This window comes from Giardia intestinalis, chromosome 1, assembly GCF_000002435.2.
Source record: "Giardia intestinalis strain WB C6 chromosome 1, whole genome shotgun sequence".
Taxonomy (NCBI): domain Eukaryota; phylum Fornicata; order Diplomonadida; family Hexamitidae; genus Giardia; species Giardia duodenalis.
In genome coordinates, this window is record NC_051856.1 from 134,677 (window position 1) to 155,867 (window position 21,191).

Genomic DNA, 21,191 nt, shown 5'->3' on the forward strand with positions numbered 1-21,191 from the left:
GTAATTCCTGTTTCATGATTCTATTAATTTGCCCAATAATTCTTTTCCTATGGCTCCTCTTGTAGACAACATCAGCGGGAAGCTGCTCAAGATGTCTGGGAGGGAGCTTCTGCAAGTGGACCCTCTCCTGCAAGACTATGTGGGCGTTGTGGAATCAAGGTGGGAAGACTTCAAGCACATGCTTAGTTACATTTCTGATGACCTTGGAGGCTTTGACAGCGTTTCAAACTACGTTGATTATGGCTTCTACGTAGAGGTAGATGATGCCCGGTACAGTCTTAATCAACTTTCGGACCTGGATGACATCTGTAAAGATGTCGCCACTTACAACGGCCGCATTCATCTTATTTACAAGGAGTGGGCAGAGAACGCCGTGTTCTTATCTATTATAGGTGACTTCAATTTCTGGGACAAGGCTGCACACCCAGGAGTCAATAAAGGATACGGGATCTGGGAGTGTCGGATCCCTTTTTACGTCAACCAGGAGTTGAATATGCTTCACTGCCCAATTCACCATAAGGCAAAGTTCAAGGTCTTCATGGTGACACGTGACAAGAATGAAGAAATCTATCGCATGCCCCAACGAACACTCTATGCTGTTCATAACCATGAGAGGTGTCAGTTGGAACCCTTGTTCTATTGTCACGCAGCAGACGCAGATGCAAGAAAAAGAGAAGAGCTCACACGACCATACGCATTCAAGTCACAGAGTCCACAAGGGTTGCGCAAGAAGGTACACAGGATTTACGAGTGCCACGTTGGCATGAGCTCTACTGAGCCAAAGATAAATACCTACAGAGAGTTTGCAGACATTCTCCTCCCCATCATCAAAGAAAAGGGCTACAATGTAATACAACTAATGGCAATCCAAGAGCACTCTTATTATGGGTCGTTTGGTTATCAGGTCACGTCATTCTTTGCCCCCAGTTCAAGATTTGGGACGCCCGACGATCTAAAATACCTTGTAGACAAAGCACATGAGGCAGGTATTGCTGTTCTTCTCGATTTAGTTCACTCACATGCATCGAAGAACGTTGAGGACGGGATCGCAGACTGGGACGGTAGTACGATGTTCTTTTATAAGGAGGACCATCCCCTGTGGGACAGCAAGATTTTCAACTACAAGAACCCGGAGACTCTTCGTTTTTTGCTCCAAAATGTGCGCTGGTGGCTCCAGGAGTTTAAGATCGACGGCTTCAGGTTTGACGGGGTGATGTCTCTCATGTACTATCACAGGAGTGCAGGTGTTGGGTATACAGGCCGTTACGGAGAGTACTTTGACGAGCCCCAATCAGCGGTTGATGTTGGTGGACTAACATACTTGCGATTGGCTCATGTCCTCATTAAGATGATTGAGCAGACTGAAGGCCGTGACATCCTGACAATAGCAGAGGACGTCTCAGGCTACCCGTGCATGGCGACACCAATACTAGATGGGGGTATAGGATTTGACTATCGTTTTCAAATGGCTGTCCCAGATCTGTGGATCAACATGATGAAACATGGCTTTGACACAGGTCTCAATGACTTCGAAAGTATTGATGTCAAAAAAATAACGCACACACTCACAAACCGTAGGTGGCAAGAGAAGCATATCGTCTATTGTGAGTGCCACGATCAGGCTCTGGTTGGTGACAAGACATTGAGCATGTGGCTACTAAACGAGAATATATATGATCAGATGAGTATTCTGCACCAGGCAAATGAAAGAACTCTACGTGCGATCCGTCTCCACAAAGTTATTCGTCTGTTAACGATGGGTCTTGGAGGTGAGGGATACCTCACTTTCTTTGGCAATGAATTCGGACACCCAGAATGGATTGACTTTCCACGCGTAGGTAATAGCTGGAGCTACCATTACTGTCGAAGGCAGTGGAACCTCGACTATTGGGGGAAGGACGGTCAAACAACACGCTATGCAGACCTCGGCCGATTTGACAGGGATCTTATGCACCTCAATGCCTGCCATGAATGGAACGTGGAAAGGGAATATATTACCCGTGATGATAACGAGGAGAAGCTCATAGTTTTCGAGCGGAAGAATCTTCTTTTTGTATGCAGCCTTCACCCCTTTAACCCTGACTATGAGGCCATTATACCTGTTCGTCAACAGGGAACATATCGAGTTATCTTCCACACAAATAGTATTCAATATGGAGGAGATGAATCGGGGACCACGGAAGGGAATGAACTGGTAACACGCAACAAGATGAATAAAGAAAGTAATGACTTAAAGGAAGATCAGTGGGATAGAAAGATGAATGGGTTGCAATATTACATTAAATTATGGATAAAGCGCCAATGTGGCTATGTTCTTGAGCTTTCTAAGGGGACTGTCTCCATTCCAGATACTGTTAAGAGCTTTGAGGAGCTATTTCCCAAGAAGAATCCACCATTATAGAATTGGCAGAGTTCCTCTAGCATTTGAAGCTCAAGAGATTTTGTGCTCTGGAGTAAAATTATCAATTTTGCGGATGGCAGAGGTGCAGCAGCTGCCGTCAAAGTTCATCTCCGTCCACGGTCTTTCGGCTGCTCGTGGGAAGAAGTACCTCTGCGTGATCTGCAATTCAGAAGGGTCCTTTCTCTGTACACAGTGCCGGAGTTGCTATTGTTGTCGCGAGCACTTGCTGCTGGATGACCTTGCATGCCATTCATTGCTTTGCGACAGGCAGTCAGCCATACGAGAGATAATGAAACTCCCTCTGGCCACACGTACTCGGCCAGAGATTGCTACAAAGCTTACCATTCTTCAGGACGAGTGTCGGCGCGTTGCATATTTGGAATCACGACGGCATGTACTAGAAGGGAACAATGAACTGGCCCTTCCGGCAGCTGAGCGCTCTCTGATTTTTGCAAAGGCTGTCCATGGGGACAACTCTATAGAATTAATACCACCCCTCCTAGCCCTTGCTGATGTGGCGTGTCTGGCAGGAGCACAAGACGCGGCACGTGGATACGCTTCGCGAGCAAGGTGGCTACTTCTAGGCAAAGAGACAGAACTGCGGTTGCTGGTGGAGACTCACCTGAGACCTTATGTCCGTCAATGCAACGAGGTGGTGAATAGGCTTACTGGACGGAATACTGGCTGCCTTTCAGCGAAGCTATCTAATACAAAGTCGCAAGGATTGCAAAAGCTAACAAAACCCTTTGGAAAAGCGTTCTCCAGCACTAGTACTCGTCTAAAATTACCATCTCATCCTGTGAGTAAGGATCTATCTACAGAGAAGCTGCAGAAGGCTGAGGAGTCTTCGAGCTCTGAGCTATACCTAGACAATTGCATTAGTGACGAAATATTTCGAACGAAAGAAGGGATTCGACTTGCCTTTCTATCGTGCCGCTATTGGTCCACAGAGACTCGTCTTAGAGCAGCCGAGAACCTATATGTGGAGGCTTTGGACACAGCAGCTATAGCTTGCTACTTTGCTGCACTGGCATCCGGCCCCACTAGCATGTCAACGTGTTTGCAATTGTACGCTGTTTCTAAGCTTCTTATTCTTTCTATGGTATCCCAGGAGTCTCATGCGGTTTCAGTAATGCTGCAAGCACAGGACATGCTGCGGGGGACAATTATCCAGTTTTACGCACCATATGTTATCGGGATACAGCACTACTGCACTGATAATAGCTGTGAGCCAGATAGTCAGATACTTAGCAAGTTCATGGCAGAGTTCCAACGATCAGATAGAAGGCGCGAGGAAGACGAACGGTTGGCTTTCCGCGCAGACATCAAGGAGGCTGTGCAATATATCTTATTTACTGTGGACTATCTAGAACGACACTACGGTCACAAAGCCAAGTGCTTTATCGAGTGCGTCATGTGTCTGGCTCTGTGCCTAGAAATAGTGGAAGATGCCAGTAGAAGCGAATACATCACAAAGGCATGGGAGCTTGTTCGCAGCGTCGACGAGACGATAATCAATCCAGTCTTATTCAAAATCTTTATCTTCACTTTTCCAGTTTAAGCAGACCTATCTATAGTCCTACAGAATCCCAAAACAGGTATTAATAAATATGGGTGTGCGAATGGTTGAGGGTAGTTTGGCAGTAAATTCAGTGACTGACGTGGAGTCCATAAACGTTAGAATCGTCGTCAAAACCGAAGGCAAGAGCTTCATCCCGCGTGACATGATGGGCAATTTGTGCTACTGTCTCCGCTAGCTCCCGACTCACTGGATCTAAGCGGCGAACACTATTGGCAATGTCTGGATCCTTGCTGCGAGTCAGGCTGGTGATTTCGGGGTTCTTCGGTATATCTGTGTATGCATAGACTCTGTCAAGGTTTGCTTGGGAGCGTTTGGTATTATCCGCTATTCTAGACAAAACGCTCTTAGGCGTGAGCTTATCCTTGGGGGTCCCCTCACAGAGAGAAGAAGCGAGAGCTGACGCATATTTATGGACAGAAAACAGGCCTGGCTTCCTCTGGAACGCACGCACCGACCGTGGAGACATGACAGACATACTCGCTTCGGAAAGGGCACTCCTATTCATAGAATCCACTAGTGCAAGGTTCCGCTCTGAAAGGGAGCCCACGGGTGAATTTCTATAAAAGACACGAGTGCCAAGGTCTCGAACTGAGCGTGTTGCCCCTGTAGGATTCAACCGGGCCGAAGTGTGCATTCGCGAGGAAGCTAGTGACCACGGGGTCCGCGAATCTGCCACTTCTTGAGATATGCATGAAGAAGACTCGCTGTTGCTAACTGAAAAGGAATGCTGCTGCTCTTCGGCAAAATTCATTCGCGCTCTGGCGATTAATTTAAAGGATAGGCGCTCATCTCCCCTGTACTCATATACGCATTCGAGGAGATGATGCAGATTTTGGCCTCTTTCTGCGCCTCTCATACGTCGTGCCACTGCTGGTTGCACGCCTTTGCGGGGTTTGCACACGCGCCTGGAAAAAGATTGAAGATTGGTCGTGAGGCTGCGGCTTAATAGCCGATATCTTCAGAGCATCTATGTTATAGTTTAATTCCTTCATTATCTCAGGAAGCTGGGCCAGTGTTATAGTCTCTCCTTGTTTATAGTAAAAGTACGGTAACAGATTGACAACATCTAGCTTGGTAGAAGAACGATTTAGCGCTGACTCTCTTAAATCAAAGACTCCAGAGATGATGTTGGAAGAACCAGGGGCTACATATTGAGGTGTGGAGGAATTATGCCTGTCCTCCAAATCTTCTAATACCACGTGTTTTGCCTCTTGCTCTACCTCTTTACTAACATGTCGCAACAGTGGTTGATTTGCAGTGGTGCTAGAGTTCGATGGGGACCTTTTATATATTTGCAGGTTGTGATTTGGCGGAGGAATAGGTCGAGCAGGTCGCGCTGGAGGCTTAATGGTTTGTGGAGGGACAATTCTTTGCCCTGCTTTAGTATACATCGGCTTACTGGGCCGTTCTCCCTGCAGTTTTATGTCTAGAGATCTATCTAAGGTCATGGCATTCGGCTCCATTGTGGCTGTGGTGGCGCGTCTGGGCTCAATAACCATGGTTCGTTTGGCTGATGCTGCATTCACTAAATCTTCATCTATGCTTCCGGTCCTCTGTGGGTACACTAGGGAGGGATTAGGGCTATACAATGTAACGTCGGTCATGTCCATGTTTCTAATGGGAGAGGGCGCAATGGGCTGTGCATATGTTGGCGATAAAGCAACATAATGCGGGGAGCAACGAAGTTCACCACTCCGTCCTTTGGGTGTGTGGTCCTGATCATCTGTATAGCATGCCTCCTGCGCTGGTATCCACTGCTGCTTTGGCTTGACTCTAGGTGAGGCTATCCGTTGTGGTCCAGTAAATATACAAAAAGAGGTCTTCTGGGCAGACAACGATCGTCGAGCGCTGGCATCTCTGGAAGCTGAGGCATTCCGGTGAAGTGTTGCAAAACTCAGAGCTCTCCCATTTAACTGGTCACTAATCCATGTGGTTTCTCGACGCATTCTCTTGTGTGCAAGTGCCTGGCGCTCACGTGGAGTAAGTTGATGGCGCTTTGGTGGGACTGGAAAGACGAGACGCGCAGCTGGCTTGATTGATGTTCGAGCATCACTACTGACGGACCTAATGTGTGGTTGGCTGCTAATTCGGGGTGGCTGTATTTTGGTAGATGTACTACGTGGTCTGCTAAAGGAAGAATCACGTCCACTAGAACTCAATGGCCGAAATAATTCTGGCGGCTGCTTTCTAATTGCTGATGCAGAAACACCTGGTGTACCAGAGCTCTTGCTAAAGGGTATCTGAGGTACAATATTTCCTCGCACGCTAAGAGCCCGAGCTGCCTTTGAGCAATAAAGCAGACCCCTATCAGGAGATGCTTCAGATGCTATAAACCGGCGTGCCTGGGCTTGCATAAATGACTTCTTTGGGTCGATGAATACCAGATCGGTCTCTGACAGCCGGTCGCTGTCTTTGGATTGGACATCAGCGGGAAAACTACATTCAGCCTTAGTTGACATATTCTGCAATGATGTTCGTTGAATATTAGTTGTCTCAGAAATAGACTCGGACGGAGATTGGATCTCGCCATGCATACTTCTCAGCTGTACTGCATTGATCTCCTCTACCAAGTCAGGTACAGGGCGAGATCGAAGCTCTCCGCTTTCATCTAACGTAGACTGTGTCGAATAATACATTGAATTAGATCCTTCTGCACGGGTCTTGATAAATGTCACGTTTGCAAAGCATTTGCCAAGTTCTCTACTGCGTGCGGACCGCGTTGGCCGTGGGGACCGTCTATTGCTCATCACTGGCCTTGGCTGGTTAGCATCGATAAGACTCATCAGACTAGAACCAGGTGGTTTCTTGAGTGGAGACACGGCACGCGAAGAAATACTTTGCGAAAGTGCCGATGCCGTGCGTCCTAGAAGAACGTTCTCCAGCCTGCCCCTAGTAAGGGTCGCCCCTTGAGACTCAGCCCTTATTCCAGAAACTACCGCCGTCATATGCTGAACGGCTCGAACGGCAGAACGAGGAGATCCAGGGTCGCGTTTCGGAGATTTTCTAACCCGACCTGTGGGCGAAACTATCCGCTCCATTGACAAAAATTAGAATTTATTGTACTTGCTTGGAGTACGTTTCTGCAAGAACCATCGTAAACAAAAACAATATCAAACAGCAAGTTATTGTAGAACTAAGATGGCGCAATACCGAGCGGCGAGACACTCTAGTGCCACTTTTTAAAGGGGACTATTTCTGCTAAGTCATCTGTCTTCCCCAGCATAGAATCTGCAATCTCTGTGAACACAGACCCAAACTTCTGAGCAAACGCCTTGATCTGCTCCTTTTGGGTGTCTGTCAGAGTCCCTTGTCTTGGTCGTAAGGGGACATACAATTCAAAGGCAAGGCGCGTTACAACGTCTTGGTATTTTTGTTTAAAATCGTCCATCAGTGCGTCTTTTAAACGCTGAACCTCTCTTGGCAGCCTCATAAAGACAGCTCCCTGCTCCGTCCGATAAGAAGAAATTTTTAATCGTCTTTGGAGCTCCAGTACATGGAGTTTATTTTTCCAGATGATCACAGATCAAATGAGCCTGCCTCTGAGCACATTGAGTCTGCGCATATTGACCAACAAGATTGTGACAGTAAAAAGTCCGCAGTCCACGTTGCAACGCCTTTGGTAAATGAGCCAACCAGAGCTTCGAAAAGCCTGCAGTCTCTAAGTACAGCACTTCGCAGAACATTCGACTCCATACGAGAGAAGAAGGGCGATCATGACCCATCCATCCTCTCCTTCACAGAGGCAAGTATAGTCCTTCCATATTATCAGGTAGGAAAGACTGACATGCGGCGAGTCAGTCTCGGTCTTTATGCTATATACGTCTTCTTAGCATCAAGCTGGGTGGCCAACAAACTGGAATTTGGGTTTGAATACAGCAACAAGGTGTATACTCTGGATGAGGCGTCTACGGCACCGGGTTTAGCAGCAGTGATTCGAAAGACACTCCCTGCCGAGAAGTTTCTGTTTCGATTCACTGAGCCGTTTGACAATTCCATAGATTGTGCGCTTGCTAATGCAATCCGTGCTGCTCCATCCCTGATTCAATATCCTAAAGGGTTCTACTCTCTAACCGGGGTGTTTGCGGATCCAGGACTTAACCGTTACTTAATAGATGAAGCGCTGAGTTATCAGTATGGGATCTTGGACGGTCTTGTGGCCCGGGGAGTTGTGCAAAGAAAAAAGCGGCTCTTTTCTACGTCGTATCAGTTTTCGTCCACCATCATACCCGTGCTAACATGCCTAGTGCTGCATGTACGGAGCATAATGTTATCTAATTTTAGCTCTAACAGGCAGGATGATGAGAGCGAATTCAGCAAGTTAGATTGTGAAACATACAAATTGGCGGCGTTGTACTCTGCTTTCAGTATTTCTAAGCTTTCAGTAGACTACGATCCCAGCTTCCAGATTCCTCGGGCCAACAAGTCCAGACTGTCGGACCGCGTACGCATGCTTGCTAGCATGGCGGTGTTTCTTTGGAAATCTCCAGCTTTGATGTTACAGCCAGAGAACGTAAAGGCTCGAGACGCTGTAGGGGCTTCCCTGCTAGGGGAAGCGATGGCACTGGGCGTCCGCGTCTCCAATAGCGTGTTGTGATCGTAAATTTAAGCAAAACATTGGAGTCTTTAAGGTCAAGGCTTTAGGTTGGTGCGCTCAATGGGAGACATTAAGACGGCTACTTTCAAAGACTTATGCCCAGAGGATCGGGCGAAGATCCAAAAGCTACTTGGCGAGCTGGTCACAGTAAAGAAAGAGAAGGAGCTCCTAGAAGAGTCTGTGCGCGTTCAGTCGAGTAACCATCGTCGTGAGTTAGCCAAGATGAAAGCAGATAACCGCAACTTAATGGATAGACTCCGGCATTACATGTCTGTAGTGTCCCAAAGTACTGCAGGGGATGGCTCCCTATCTTCTTCAACAAATGGTCGACCAAAGTCCGCAGGCTCAATAAAGCAGAATAACGCAGACAGTTTACGAGACATACTGAGTTCAAAGAAGCCAGATACTGCGTGTAGAGGTACTCTTACGGAGATCAGTATGCAGAGCGGGCGGGTGGCAGAGGTGCAAACAGTGTCCTACCCCTTCTCTAGTTCAGGGCGTGACCTTCCTCCCATGGGCCCTGGTACTCACTTAATCTATCCGTACCCGCTTCAGCCTATGCTTGTAGGTGCTGACCAGTACAGCCACGAGTTGATGGCTCTCAAAGCGCAGGTGGCTGCCCTCTCTAGCGCTGTACCTACAGTTAAGTTTACTGGTGTGGATAGAGAAGAACGCGTAAAAGCCTTCTCCCCCAAATCGGCCACAATTAACAATATTAAGCTTAGCAGCACGTCTGCACGCGCACTGGGTGCGTTGCCGAGCGTTGAGGACCTCAATAGATCTCTTCCGACACTTTCCTTGGCCAACTCATCACATCTTATGACGAGCATGGATGCCGAAGGCAGGGCAACACAAGAGAAGAGCGCTTTCTCTACTGATTCGCTTAATATTTCTACATATACTCCATACGTACCAATCTCAGGTTCCATTTTGGATGCCATTCAAGAGACACTCCCGAATTTGAATTATATTGGAGGTTATCATCAAAATGTTAGTTCTCATCCAACAATGCCAAAAACTGACGATCAATACCTGGAGTCACCGCTCCAAGCTGCTGATAAAGCAACTAGTGTGTTATCTGATATTGCACGGCCAAATATCTCTACTTCATCATATCCTAGCAAACCGTATGACTTCTCCCAGTCACAAAGCGAAAGTCTTGTAGAACGACACCGAGATCCCAGCAAGGAACTTCTTTCATTAATTAACCACACCCATAATTTTGTCACACCCCCGTCTCAGTGTTCGACCCTTCCAGAAGACAGTCATAATATGGATACGCCCCAAGGGCCCGTCTCAGAAGCGTCTGCCTTAACTGGTACAGCAACCCGCCCACTGCGCAAGGTACATACGCCACAGAGTGTGCACAAAGACAAGGATGTGTATGACATCATGGAACCTCCTGGAGCGAGCTTTACCACTCCCCAGGTATACTGCGCCACTGCACAAAGGGGTGTAGAGACGCCAGTGAAGCTAGAAGTCATTGAGCCTCCGTCAATGCTAAGGAACACGCCTTCTCCGGTTGTAGAGCAACTAATTAGCAGATCACCCACAAGCTCAAGCATGCAGCCTATGGTCACGTTACCAGGGTCTGATCGTGGATATCACGAGCCACTTGATCGTCTTTCTGTCGAAAGTGCACAAACTTTACCAAGAGACATGATCAATCTTCACACAAACAATCAAGATCAATTATACCCTCATGAGTACTTGCTAGACTTTACTGAAAGACGCCCATTTCCATCAGACTTTGATCCCTCTCCACCTGCTGCTCCTGTGCAACTCAAAGGAACCCGGCCTAACCAAGATATCATAGTAAAGAGCATGACCAAAGCTAGTGCAGAAGGTTGGAGAGGCGGGGGGAATCACTACATACATAGTACACAGATCAGCGACGATACACAGACAGTGGTGCGATTTCTCAATTCCTAACTTGTATCTCTGTAAATCGAAAACTGACAATGACCTTCTTGGCGCTTTTTCTCCTTATAGGCCTTGCCTCTATTTTTTGTGGCTCAGTATTGTCATCGCTAACCCTGCGGCTCATACTGGAACTAGCTCCCAAGCTGGAAAAGGCCGGTTTGTCTGGCAGAGACCTGAACAAGGCTGTCTCTGAGAAGATCCCTGAGGACGCTGGCCTGGGGCCCTCTGCGATGTTTTTACTTACTATATCTCTTTGGAGTCTCGTAATGCCCCGCTCTTCTACGCTTCTGAGCGCTGGGTTCAGCATCATGGCATCTTCATTCCTGGGGTTTGTGGACGACGTAGTGAATCTCAGATGGCGTTACAAACTTATCGTGCCCTCCATAACCTTGCTCCCTTTGGTAGGTGCATACAGTGGTAGTGGACTATCTCTAGGGCCTCTTCGGCTTACCTCCTCTATGACAAAGCTGTATTGTCTTCTGTTTGCCATCTTTTCCCAGAACGCGGTTAATATTTATGCAGGCATTAACGGCCTGGAGGTGGGACAGTCCATAGTCGCGTGCACTTTTCTTCTTCCAATAGTTCTTTACAAGCTCTATGTGGCATTAGATACCACACGCTATGCAGAACATCTTGCTCCCTGGCAGCGACTTCTGTCACATCCTTCTTTATTGTCATCCTTGGTGATTATAGTATGCTTTCTGGCAGTTTCTCATCCTGTGTATTTACTAAACAGATATCCTAGCAGAGTGTTTGTTGGGGACATCTACGCTTACTTTGCAGGGTCTGTCTTTGCATCAGCGTGCATTCTTAGCGACACTCTTATTGCAGGTCCTCTCTTGTTTCTTCCGCAAATACTTAACTTCGTTCTTTCAGTACCGCAATTATTTGGCATTGTGCCTTGTCCCCGACACCGTCTTCCCCGTTTTTCACAGGACCATGGAACTCTAACGGGCGTGGCCACACACCTCAATCTTATAAACCAGTATCTCCGCATCCGCGGACCCCTTTCTGAAAAGAGGTTATGCCGTGAGCTTCTCTCTATTCAGGCAATTATCAGCGCTTTTGTTGTATTGTTCTTCGTGCTTGCGCGAGGGAAGGTTGAAAATAGTTTTGTCGGCGTTCACCGAAAGCTCTAGACTCTAAGCTGTGACTGCTCAACCAACTGCAACAGCCACTGAATCATTCCTTCATATTGGAACGCTGGAAGGCAGCCCTGTTTACTTTTTCTTTCCCTTACTCTTGTTCTTTTTTCCTGGATTGGCCTCCTCAACTTGTTCAACTGCTCCGCTTGATAGGGTACACTCATACTCCCCTTTGCACAAGCTCTCCAACAAACTCATAAGCTGGTCAACGCCCTTGGGGCTAACAGAAAACTTCACGGACCAGCCTGTAGAGGTATATTCCCCGTCACCCAGGAAGTTTACGCCTATTTTCACAGCTGTCGCCTGGAGTTTGGAGACCGCGCTATATGGAACCGACAAAGAGCCCTCTATACCTCCTGGGTGCAGTAAAATGATATCCTTCTTTTCTAACATCTCTACAATCCCCGGTGCCTGCGCACTTGCTTCTATAAAGGGATCTATCTTAAGCCCAATGACTTGGTCCATAGCCGCAAGAATCCGGGCAACCGGGACTATGGAGTTGGTGTTGCTCAAGTAGTTATTGTGTAAGAAGCCTGCTATCTCTTGCTTCTTTTCTTCCACACGCCGCCGGCGCTCCTGAGTCGACAGGGACACGTGGCCGCGAGTTAGTATTTCCTGGATGGCCTCTGCCTCTGTTGCGCCCGCTTCCTTAATAGCAGCATCTGTGGCGCGCTCCCCTTGCTTTGCATCGGAGTATATCACATTTGTCACCAAGACGTTGTCCAGACTCGTGCTCTTGTTTTCTCTCCACTTGATCACAGCATCCTGATAGCAAATAACCTCGAGCACGTTCTTGGAGAGCTTTAAGGAAACAACCTGGTGGTTTGCTGTAGCCATTGTCGAGTCCTTTAAAATTCTTTTTGCGTAAGAAGGACAATGACAACTAAAAACTGTCTGAGTCATCGGGGTCCCTATGACCAAAAATGGAGGTACTCTGCCGTTCTCTGCTAACATAATTGATGATCCCAGTCTTTGCTAGAGCCACTTGCAACAATTCGGCACTCGGTTTATCGCCTCCAAACTCGTCAAATCCGAGAAACTTCTTCTTAAGGATGCCTTTGTCAAAGACACAAAGGGTGGGGAGGGTCTTTATCTTCAGTTTATTGACGAAAAATCCCGCTCCTAGGGCATTAATCTTGATAAATCGGACCTTAAGGTGTATTGACGCCACATTTTCTAGAATGTCATTCAGAACTTTGCATGTATTAAACTCAGGGTGGAAGAAGTGACACACTACAACCTCAGACTGTTTGATACTGTCCAGAAACACAGCCTCCTCGACTTCCAGGAGCTTCCCATGATTATGCTCCAGAACCTCCTTTTGCAGGTTAAACTCATTCTGCAACTCTTCTCTGCGCTTCATTATGTACACATCTAAACTATTATCGATAGCTAGGTCATCATCTGAGCTACTGAACGAGGGAGTAGAGGACGCCATGATTCAAATTTCAATAGTTCAAATTTCAAATTTATATGCAACCTTGTTCTTTTATGCAGTTGTTCCTTCCACGGTTTAGTTACGACTTCTTACTGTCCGGCTTCTAATCTATAGTTTAAAATTTGAACTCTGGACTGGTAAGTCTCGGGATTCATGTCCTGCTGGACTTACTATGCGCTGGCCATCTATATCTTTATACAGAGAGTGCATCCATTGACTCCTTTCTCTGTCTCGGGCGTTGCTGTGTAACTGCAGGCTAGACATCTTTGCCCTGTGGACGTTCAGAAATCTACAATGCCTAGTCACGGAGTTTTTTCCAAGGGTGTCTACCTCTGCCTCTAGGCTTGCTCTATCAGCAGTTATTGTGCTTACCTATAGCTATGGTCAGCATACTACCTCCATTTCAATGGTTCTCTCCTAACAATCCGATAACTCAGTCATTAACCTAATCTGCTCTTCTACGGTAGATAAGCCTTTGTACCACCTATGACTAACTATTGCTAGTTCTGTCTTACATACTATATAGGATGCACGTAACTACATGCAGTTAGGTTCCTTGCATTTACCATTAGCAGTCAACCGCGAGCGCTCTGTACTAGCTGTCGTCTCCACATTGCACTTTGCTTAGTCAAAGTGCATGCTCTAGCTAAGATGAGGTCGATTTCTTCGCAGAAAACACAGCAAAGGCTGATAGGACAACGAGCAGAGTACACGAGCTGTCGCCAGTGACTGTCTGAGGCGCTTCTACCGGCAGGACTATAGACTCATGATATTCAGTGGCTCCGTTTACTGGGTCATATCAGGGACTGGCGGTAGTCGTAGGACTCGCCCCGCATGAGCGATGTGTACTTCGCCCCGCGCTTGGGCCGGCCGCCCCTCCTGAAGACGAACCACCAGACGAGGAAGCCGGCGACGGCCAGGACGAGGAGGACGACGATGACGATGGCGGCGATTGCTCCCCCGCCGAGCCCGCCCCGCCGGTAGTAGCCGGGGTCGAGGCAGTTGACGCTCCCGCCGCCCTTGTCGGTCAGCTCGCAGGTCGTGCACCCCGCGAGGCCCACCCAGCCGTCCATGCCCCCGGTGTCGCTGCAGCCCATGCACGCCGTGTGGTAGACGTCCGGGGAGATGGGGACGGCGTTCTCCGCGCAGCTCTCGCACTTGAGCCCCGTCGCGCAGACCCGGCAGTTCGCGATGTCGCACGGCTGGCACTCCCCGAGGTCCTCGTCGGGGTACGTCGAGCCGCCGCAGCTGGCGCAGTCCTTCGTGCACGCCGCCGTCCGCGGGCAGAGGTACGCGCCGGCCGTGCAGTGCTCGCATCTATTGGGGTCGTCGGCCACGCACAGAGCGCACAGCTCCACGGTGCATGTGGGCGGGGGCGCCTCGCAGACGGTCTTGCCCTGGTCCGTCTCCTTGAGATACCCGTCCTTGCACTTCTGGCAGACGACGTTCTTGGCTCCCCCGTCCCCCACGGTGCTGCGGCAGACGATGCAGTGCTGGACGCCTACATAACCGTTTCCATCGGAGTCACACTTCACGCACTGCCCAGGCTGCCCTCTTCTCTCAGTCGCGATGTAGTATCCGAAGAGACACGTCGTGCAACCCGTGCTGCTGCCGTCATTACACGTTGAGCACCCGGCGGCGCACGGCCTGCACGCCCCCGTCGAGGAGTCGCTGCCGGACACCTCGAGGTAGTACCCGTCTGCGCACCGGGAGCACGAGGTCCCGTCTACACAGGAGAGGCAGTTCTCCGCGCAGCGCGCACAGGCCCCGCTGGCGTTGTAGTAGCCCGGGCCCAGCGCCAGGCAGCTCCCGAAGCACTTCGTCTTGTCCTCCTTCATGATGAGAGGCTCGAAACAGGCGTCGCACGTCGTGGCAGAGTCCTTCAAGCACGCCTGGCAGCCCTGGACGGCACACCCTTCGGGCGTTGCGGGCGGGAGGGCCCGGGGGCACGCGCCATCCTCGCCGGGCTCCGTCGAGTCCGAACACCTGGTGCACACAACCTTGGCGGGGTCATCACTGGCGAGCGAGCAGCCCCCACAGTTGGCCACTCCCCCCACCGTGTCGTCCCAGCAGGCGAGGCACTTGGATGACTGGCCATCTGCAGTGATGGTTATCACACTCGAGGAGTCCGAGGACGCACATGTAGTGCAGACCCCACCGACCACTGCGGAGCAGATCGACTTCCCGATGGGGTGGGTGATGTCGTAGCAGCCGCCGTAGAACAGGAAGAACTCGGGGGTACCGTCTGCGGTCTGCTTGGTGCTGCAGGCCGTGCACGACCCGCCGCTGCACGTGTGTCCGTCGGTCCCGTCCGAGCTCTGGCCGATGCAGACGCCGTTCAGGGGGTAGTGGTCGGGCTGGGCGCACCTCTTGCAGAGCACCCGGCCGTTGACGTAGATCTGGTCCTCGGCCGCGCAGATGGCCTGGGCGAGGGGGCCGTCGACGGAGTAGCAGCTCCCGTAGAAGAGCATGAAGCCGGAGGAGCACGCGTCGCAGAGCCCGTTGCCCCGGGGGTCGGAGCACCCGGCGAGCGCGGCCAGGGCGGAATAGTTGGAGAGGCACCGGCCGTCGACGGGCACGTAGCCTATTTTGCACTGCGTGCAGAGGGTGGGCTTCGAATCTGCGCTCGTGAGCACGTTCATCCGGCAGCGCTCGCAGAAGAGGGTCCCGTCCAGCCCGTAGCACGCGAGGCAGGAGGTGGCAGACGAGCTCGCACTGGGGTTCCTGAGGAACTTCGACCCGCAAGAGCCGCAGACAGAGCCAGTGGTGTCAGATTGATTAGGACACACAATGCTGCCGGGAGAACTATCAAACTTGTAGCACGACCCGTAGTGGAGGAAGTAGCCGTTGCCACATGTCGTGCACACGCCCTTACTGCATGTGTTCCCCGCAGCACTCCCAGCCGGCACGCACACCCCGTCGATCGGGACGTCGCCCTCGATGGCGCATGCCCCGCAGTACATCCCCTCCTCGACGATGTGCTTCTCCTTGCATATGGCGTTGATCAGGGATGCCGTGCGGTAGCACCCGCCCCTGTAGAAGAGGAAGTCCCGGATGCAGCCCGAGCAGGAGCCCGGAGTGGGGTTGCTGCCCGTGGGCACTATGCATATGCTCCGCGAGAGGCTCAGCAGCCTGCAGTCTCCGTTGACGGGGACCCGCGCTCCGTCGCACTTGGAGCAGTACTTCTTGCCGCCGATCGTGACGTTGCAGACGCCGGTCGCACCCCCGCAGTCGCTGTCCTGGGTGCACTCTGAGAAAATACCGTGCAGAAGAAGAAGGATGAGAGCCCTCATGTGAATCCCTGAGGATACAAGTTTTTAATGTGTCCGGATCAGCAAGGATCCGCCACACTACCTCTGCTGTGGAGGCTCCCGGACGCCCAACCTCCGCATGGTCGAACGGCGGCCCCGGAGTCGGCACGGAGCAATCCTCGGAGGGCGAGTCGAGCCCTGTCCCTCGGGGCTGCACAGGTCCTGCCACTCCGTGTGCCGGTCTTTTGCAGAGGCCAGCCGAGCGGACCGAGTGGGCGGCGCCTGCACGCAACGGCCGGGCGGCGGGTCCGAGCCACCCGGTGCAGGGACCGCCCATGCTGCGCCGGCCTCCCACGGCTGCAGGCGTGGCTCGGCGCCTATGCTACGCAGTCGAGCACCCGATGCTTCGGCAGGCCGGGGAGCGCCATCGAGCGACGCGCTATTTTAAATCCACGGCCGAGCTGTCCACTGCTCTGCACATCAGGCATTGCCTCCGGGGGTTCCGGGCCAGAGCGGGTCTGTTGCAGTGGGAGGGGCAGCACTGAGCGCTCCGACGCACCCGTGCCAACTGATAGGGGCCGTCGGGGGATCCAAAAGTGCATTACGTCCAGAGTGCAGATTGACGGGACAGCCGGGCCTGGTTCGTCTCCGTCTTCACACAAGAGCGGGGAGGTGGGTTTACTCGTGAGACCCTTGGACCGCGGCTGCAGGGGGCTCAGTACTAGAGCGCTAGAAATAGCTGGCTGTCGAAGTAAATCGTCGCTTTCCGGGGATGACATCTTCCTCGACCAGGGCAGCAGAAGAGACCCTCAATGCATCTGCCGGTGTTGGGGTGCATCCTACCCGTCAGCGGCGCTTCATGGCTCCACCGGAAAGCCCGATCGTCCGCTTCTTGCTGTGCTCAGAGGACAGAGAACTAGGCAGGCGTAATCCCATCCGCCCACCGGAGGGCTATGAGTGCCCCCCTCGTCCCATCGAGCAGCACCAGGCGCAGAAGAGGTCTGCCGGAAATGCGCCAGATGCAGTCAACGCTTTTCTGGGTGTAGTGTTAACAGAATCACACGCTACGACGCGTCCCAGACAGGCTCCACCTGGCAGCGGCGCCCCAGAGACGGGCCCCGGGGGACAAAGTATCTCCGGCTCTGCCCCTGCTCCAATGCGAGCGGCCCGCGGACAGAGCCAGGGACGGGGGCCAGTGCTCGGCCTGCTGCTGGTGCGGTAGCGCCGGGAGACCACCGGACCATCGACTCGGCCGCGGCAACCGGCGGAGCGCCCTGGGCTGCTGCTGTGTCCACACGCCTGGAGTGCACCGCAACAGCCCGGGATGGGTCCGCAGACAGGCGTGCCGCCCCAGCCGTCCCGGGGGCCGGCTCCTCGTGGCGGGCGGTCCTGCTCCCTTTGACTTTTCAAATGGAGAACGCAGTTATGGATCCTAGCCCTGCTGCAGAAGGTGCCTTATGAGACGCAGCACAGTCACACCAAGCAGTATTGGGGCTGAACACTCCTTGGGACGGGCTCCTGACGCATCTGAGAGACGCTCGTTGCTGTGCACTGCCTCTCGGGCCTTGGATGCATGTTGTGCAGAGCTGCAGGGGTCGCCCTTGCAGTTGTCGGTGGGCCGTTGATGGGGCCATTGAAAGCTCTGGACCGCTACTGGGCCGTGCTGTCCCAGTGCACGTGTGGCAGCTTTGGCTCGCACTGGATGGTCCGCAGAGATTGCAACGGAGCCACGAGGTGCACTAGTATGACATCCACATTGAGACAGTCGCAGTTCTATTCGGCTCAATCCACCTCCTTCTGGCCCTGTGCCGAGATTGCAGATTGCAGAGTAGTGTTCGCGATAGACCCGGTGAGTGTTGATTCCATCAGCGCCTGTGGTCAACGTGTGTCCGAAGGATCAATCAACTGCATCAATCGACGTGGATTGACTGATGTACCGCGAGTATGTTCCTACCAATCTATCAATCGGGCAATGTTTGGCAGTTTTGTTCTCGCGGGGGTACTCGTCCAGATTGCATGGGCAGAAAAAGTAGCAGAGCGCGCGGCTCAATGCGCAGATAACACTAATTGCGCAGCAGAAGCATGCAACGTTCTGATTGATGGTAAATTGTATTGCTCTAAATGCAAGACAGAGCTCGTTGGTCACGCTCCTGTCAACGGGGTATGCGCAGATGTGTCGTCAAGCAAGGAAATATGTAAAATAAACGCAGAAGGAAAATGTACTGAATGCGCTGGGCAATCCTTCATGTACAAAGGCGGCTGCTACCAAACGAGTCAAGCACCTGGCAGTAGCATGTGTCAAGCGGCAGATGCTGGTAAATGCACGACAGCTCCCGAATCGAAGGCTTACTTTGTAGTTCCAGAAGTAGATAGGAAGCCAACCGGACAGACCGTTGTTTCGTGCGGAGACGCGACGGGCGTGACGCTTGCTGACAAGACGTACAAAGGCGTGGATGGGTGCACGAAGTGCGAGGCACCTGCGCCAGCCGATGCCAGCGGGGCTAAGGCGGCGACGTGTACTGCGTGCCAGGCGGATAAGTATCTGAAGACAACTACGGACTCAGCCACCTCCTGCGTAACAGAAAAAGAGTGCACGGATGCCGCAGGCTTCTTCGTCGATACAACGGGCGGTAAAAAATGCAGCAAGTGCGATCCTGGTTGCAAGACCTGTAAGACCGAGGCTGCGAAGTGCACCTCTTGCAAGGACGACAAGCCGTACCTGAAGAAGGATGCCGGTGACACTGGCACGTGCGTCACTGAAGCTGATTGCAAGAATGGAAACACCCACTACGCCGACGACACTGAGCCGAAGACGTGCAAGACGTGCGCCGAGGGGACCTCCGACGGGTGTGCGACGTGCGAGAAGAGCGCCGATGGAGCAGTCGCCTGCAAGACGTGCGGAAACCAGAAGAAGGTCCAGCCAAACAAGAAGGGGTGCATAGCAAAGTGCCCGGAGACGGTGAGTGCCGAGAAGGATGGCGTTTGTGAGTGCGTTGAGGGCTACGTTCCCGACAACGCGGGCACCGGGTGCACGAAGAAATCCGACCCCCAGTGCAACACCCCCGGCTGCAAGACGTGCAGTGAGCCGAAGACAAGCAAGGAGGTGTGCACAGAGTGCGAAGACGCTAAGGCCCTCACGCCCACGGGCCAGTGCATCGATAACTGCGGAGATCTGGGAGGCTACTACGCGGGCACCAACGAGGGGGGCAAGAAGGCCTGCAAGAAGTGCGAGGTCGAGAACTGCCTCCTGTGCAATGGGCAGGGACAGTGCGAGACCTGCAAGGACGGGTACTACAAGAGCGGAGCCGCCTGTGCCAAGTGCGATACCTCGTGTAAGACGTGCGCGAACGGGAACTCCAACGGGTGCACGAGCTGCGAGTCTAGCAAGGCCCTCAGCTACGAAGGAGAGGGCACGGGGACGTGCAAACCAGGATGCGAGCCAAATGCTAACAACTGCGAGAAGTGCGAGCTGACAGTCGATGGCACGGCCTACTGCTCCAAGTGCAAGGACGCCAGCCAGTTCCCGCAGAACGGAGTCTGCTCGGCGGCGGCCGGAAAGGCTATTACGTGCACTACTCAAAGAGATGGTGTCTGCAACAAATGCGCCAACGGATTCCTTCGTATGAACGGGGGCTGCTATGAGACGACCAAGTTCCCCGGAAAGAGCGTCTGCAAAGAGGTACTGCAGAATGGGGATACCTGTCAGACTCTGGCCGACGGATACAAGCTGGATAACGGTGCGCTCACCACTTGCTCGGCCGGATGTAAAACGTGCACTAGTAACACCGTGTGTACTGAATGCATGTATGGGTATGCAAAGACTAATAATGAGTGCAAAGTATGCACCACTGGCTGTGCTACGTGTGCAGGATCCACCTCAAATTGCGACATTTGCAGCACTGGGTACTACAAATCTGGGAGTACCTGTGTGTCTTGCACAGCAAATACCGCTGATGGCACCATCACCGGCGTCGCCAACTGCGCCAACTGCGCTCCTCCACTTAACGATAAAGGGTCTGTCCTCTGCTACCTCGTACAGAGTGGCGAGAACACCAACAAGAGCGGTCTCAGCGCGGGCGCTATCGCGGGTATCTCCGTCGCAGTCATCATTGTTGTCGGCGGTCTTGTTGGGTTCCTCTGCTGGTGGTTTATGTGCAGAGGCAAGGCGTAGACTTAGATAGTAAATGCGTCGACGAATTCTGTTTGTGGGTCTGACCTAGAGCCACACAGGCAAACTGTCCCAGTATGGTCTCTCTAACCGCAAAGTGAGTCAGTGTACGGGACCACCGTCCCTAAGAGAAGCAGGCCCTCTAAAGATGCCTTCCACCTGTTTTAGCTTTCAAGAAGAGCATGCGCTCCGACCACAGAGCTGCGATCCGAACATGATGCGGACGATAACTGTACCCAGTGCTAAATGAGTAGAAGGCCTGTTACAGTATGTTGCCGGGCCAGACATGGGCATCGTCCAGTAGCTAAATCGCTAAGTCTAATGAAATATAGAATAAGGTACCTCTGAATATCTACAAGAAACGGCCTTCTTCGCCCTCAAGTCAAAGAACATGATATTCCACAAAGCATAACAAACTAAGTAAGAAAAGACTGTGTCTATAGCTTGGCTTCAAAGGTACTCTCAAGTCAATAAAAAGAACAGACACCGAGTAACACTTGACATACGAGCCCTGGTCAGACATGGATGCCACCGAGAGATTCCAAAAATGCATTGGTATCGAAGTGCAAAACTGGCGGGAGAAACCCAAATCTGTGATCTCCCCGTACTTTTGAAAAGGCTACAAAGGAAGGGGATTTACCTGTGCGACTTCTAAATCAGTTCTGTAGACAAAGGGCTCAGTAACCCAC

At 51.8% G+C, this 21,191-nt stretch overlaps 12 protein-coding genes across 12 annotated transcripts; 6 read left to right on the top strand and 6 right to left on the bottom strand.

The window, feature by feature from the left end:
- Nucleotides 1–49: 49 nt before the first annotated feature.
- On the top strand, nucleotides 50–2,401 carry GL50803_0015823 (1,4-alpha-glucan branching enzyme; the record flags this gene model as incomplete). The annotated part of the gene is made up of 1 exon (XM_001704813.1): nucleotides 50–2,401. The coding sequence occupies one exon, from the start codon at nucleotides 50–52 to the stop codon at nucleotides 2,399–2,401; it is 2,352 nt and encodes a 783-aa protein (XP_001704865.1).
- A 73-nt stretch (nucleotides 2,402–2,474) lies between these two features.
- Nucleotides 2,475–3,962, top strand: GL50803_0033037 (Zinc finger domain; the record flags this gene model as incomplete). The annotated part of the gene is made up of 1 exon (XM_001704812.2): nucleotides 2,475–3,962. One exon carries the CDS (start codon nucleotides 2,475–2,477, stop codon nucleotides 3,960–3,962), a length of 1,488 nt encoding a protein of 495 aa, XP_001704864.2.
- Nucleotides 3,963–4,050: 88 nt separating this feature from the next.
- Nucleotides 4,051–4,734, bottom strand: GL50803_0040517 (uncharacterized protein; the record flags this gene model as incomplete). Its single annotated transcript, XM_001704811.2, has 1 exon — nucleotides 4,051–4,734. The coding sequence occupies one exon, from the start codon at nucleotides 4,732–4,734 to the stop codon at nucleotides 4,051–4,053; it is 684 nt and encodes a 227-aa protein (XP_001704863.2).
- Nucleotides 4,735–4,783: 49 nt separating this feature from the next.
- GL50803_0013282 (uncharacterized protein) lies at nucleotides 4,784–7,021 on the bottom strand (the record flags this gene model as incomplete). Its single annotated transcript, XM_001704808.1, has 1 exon — nucleotides 4,784–7,021. One exon carries the CDS (start codon nucleotides 7,019–7,021, stop codon nucleotides 4,784–4,786), a length of 2,238 nt encoding a protein of 745 aa, XP_001704860.1.
- Nucleotides 7,022–7,149: 128 nt separating this feature from the next.
- On the bottom strand, nucleotides 7,150–7,413 carry GL50803_003202 (uncharacterized protein; the record flags this gene model as incomplete). Its single annotated transcript, XM_001704807.1, has 1 exon — nucleotides 7,150–7,413. The coding sequence occupies one exon, from the start codon at nucleotides 7,411–7,413 to the stop codon at nucleotides 7,150–7,152; it is 264 nt and encodes an 87-aa protein (XP_001704859.1).
- A 63-nt stretch (nucleotides 7,414–7,476) lies between these two features.
- Nucleotides 7,477–8,577, top strand: GL50803_0013283 (uncharacterized protein; the record flags this gene model as incomplete). The annotated part of the gene is made up of 1 exon (XM_001704806.1): nucleotides 7,477–8,577. The coding sequence occupies one exon, from the start codon at nucleotides 7,477–7,479 to the stop codon at nucleotides 8,575–8,577; it is 1,101 nt and encodes a 366-aa protein (XP_001704858.1).
- Nucleotides 8,578–8,637: 60 nt separating this feature from the next.
- GL50803_0015888 (uncharacterized protein) lies at nucleotides 8,638–10,509 on the top strand (the record flags this gene model as incomplete). Its single annotated transcript, XM_038045838.1, has 1 exon — nucleotides 8,638–10,509. The coding sequence occupies one exon, from the start codon at nucleotides 8,638–8,640 to the stop codon at nucleotides 10,507–10,509; it is 1,872 nt and encodes a 623-aa protein (XP_037901540.1).
- Nucleotides 10,510–10,538: 29 nt separating this feature from the next.
- Nucleotides 10,539–11,639, top strand: GL50803_0015889 (UDP-N-acetylglucosamine-dolichyl-phosphate N-acetylglucosaminephosphotransferase; the record flags this gene model as incomplete). The annotated part of the gene is made up of 1 exon (XM_001704805.1): nucleotides 10,539–11,639. One exon carries the CDS (start codon nucleotides 10,539–10,541, stop codon nucleotides 11,637–11,639), a length of 1,101 nt encoding a protein of 366 aa, XP_001704857.1.
- Nucleotides 11,640–11,720: 81 nt separating this feature from the next.
- On the bottom strand, nucleotides 11,721–12,482 carry GL50803_0040521 (Shwachman-Bodian-Diamond protein; the record flags this gene model as incomplete). The annotated part of the gene is made up of 1 exon (XM_001704804.2): nucleotides 11,721–12,482. One exon carries the CDS (start codon nucleotides 12,480–12,482, stop codon nucleotides 11,721–11,723), a length of 762 nt encoding a protein of 253 aa, XP_001704856.2.
- Nucleotides 12,483–12,528: 46 nt separating this feature from the next.
- GL50803_0012807 (Thioredoxin like protein) lies at nucleotides 12,529–13,083 on the bottom strand (the record flags this gene model as incomplete). Its single annotated transcript, XM_001704803.1, has 1 exon — nucleotides 12,529–13,083. The coding sequence occupies one exon, from the start codon at nucleotides 13,081–13,083 to the stop codon at nucleotides 12,529–12,531; it is 555 nt and encodes a 184-aa protein (XP_001704855.1).
- A 794-nt stretch (nucleotides 13,084–13,877) lies between these two features.
- Nucleotides 13,878–16,376, bottom strand: GL50803_00112126 (High cysteine membrane protein Group 3; the record flags this gene model as incomplete). The annotated part of the gene is made up of 1 exon (XM_001704801.1): nucleotides 13,878–16,376. One exon carries the CDS (start codon nucleotides 16,374–16,376, stop codon nucleotides 13,878–13,880), a length of 2,499 nt encoding a protein of 832 aa, XP_001704853.1.
- Nucleotides 16,377–18,306: 1,930 nt separating this feature from the next.
- Nucleotides 18,307–20,505, top strand: GL50803_00137612 (VSP; the record flags this gene model as incomplete). The annotated part of the gene is made up of 1 exon (XM_001704800.2): nucleotides 18,307–20,505. The coding sequence occupies one exon, from the start codon at nucleotides 18,307–18,309 to the stop codon at nucleotides 20,503–20,505; it is 2,199 nt and encodes a 732-aa protein (XP_001704852.2).
- Nucleotides 20,506–21,191: the final 686 nt, after the last annotated feature.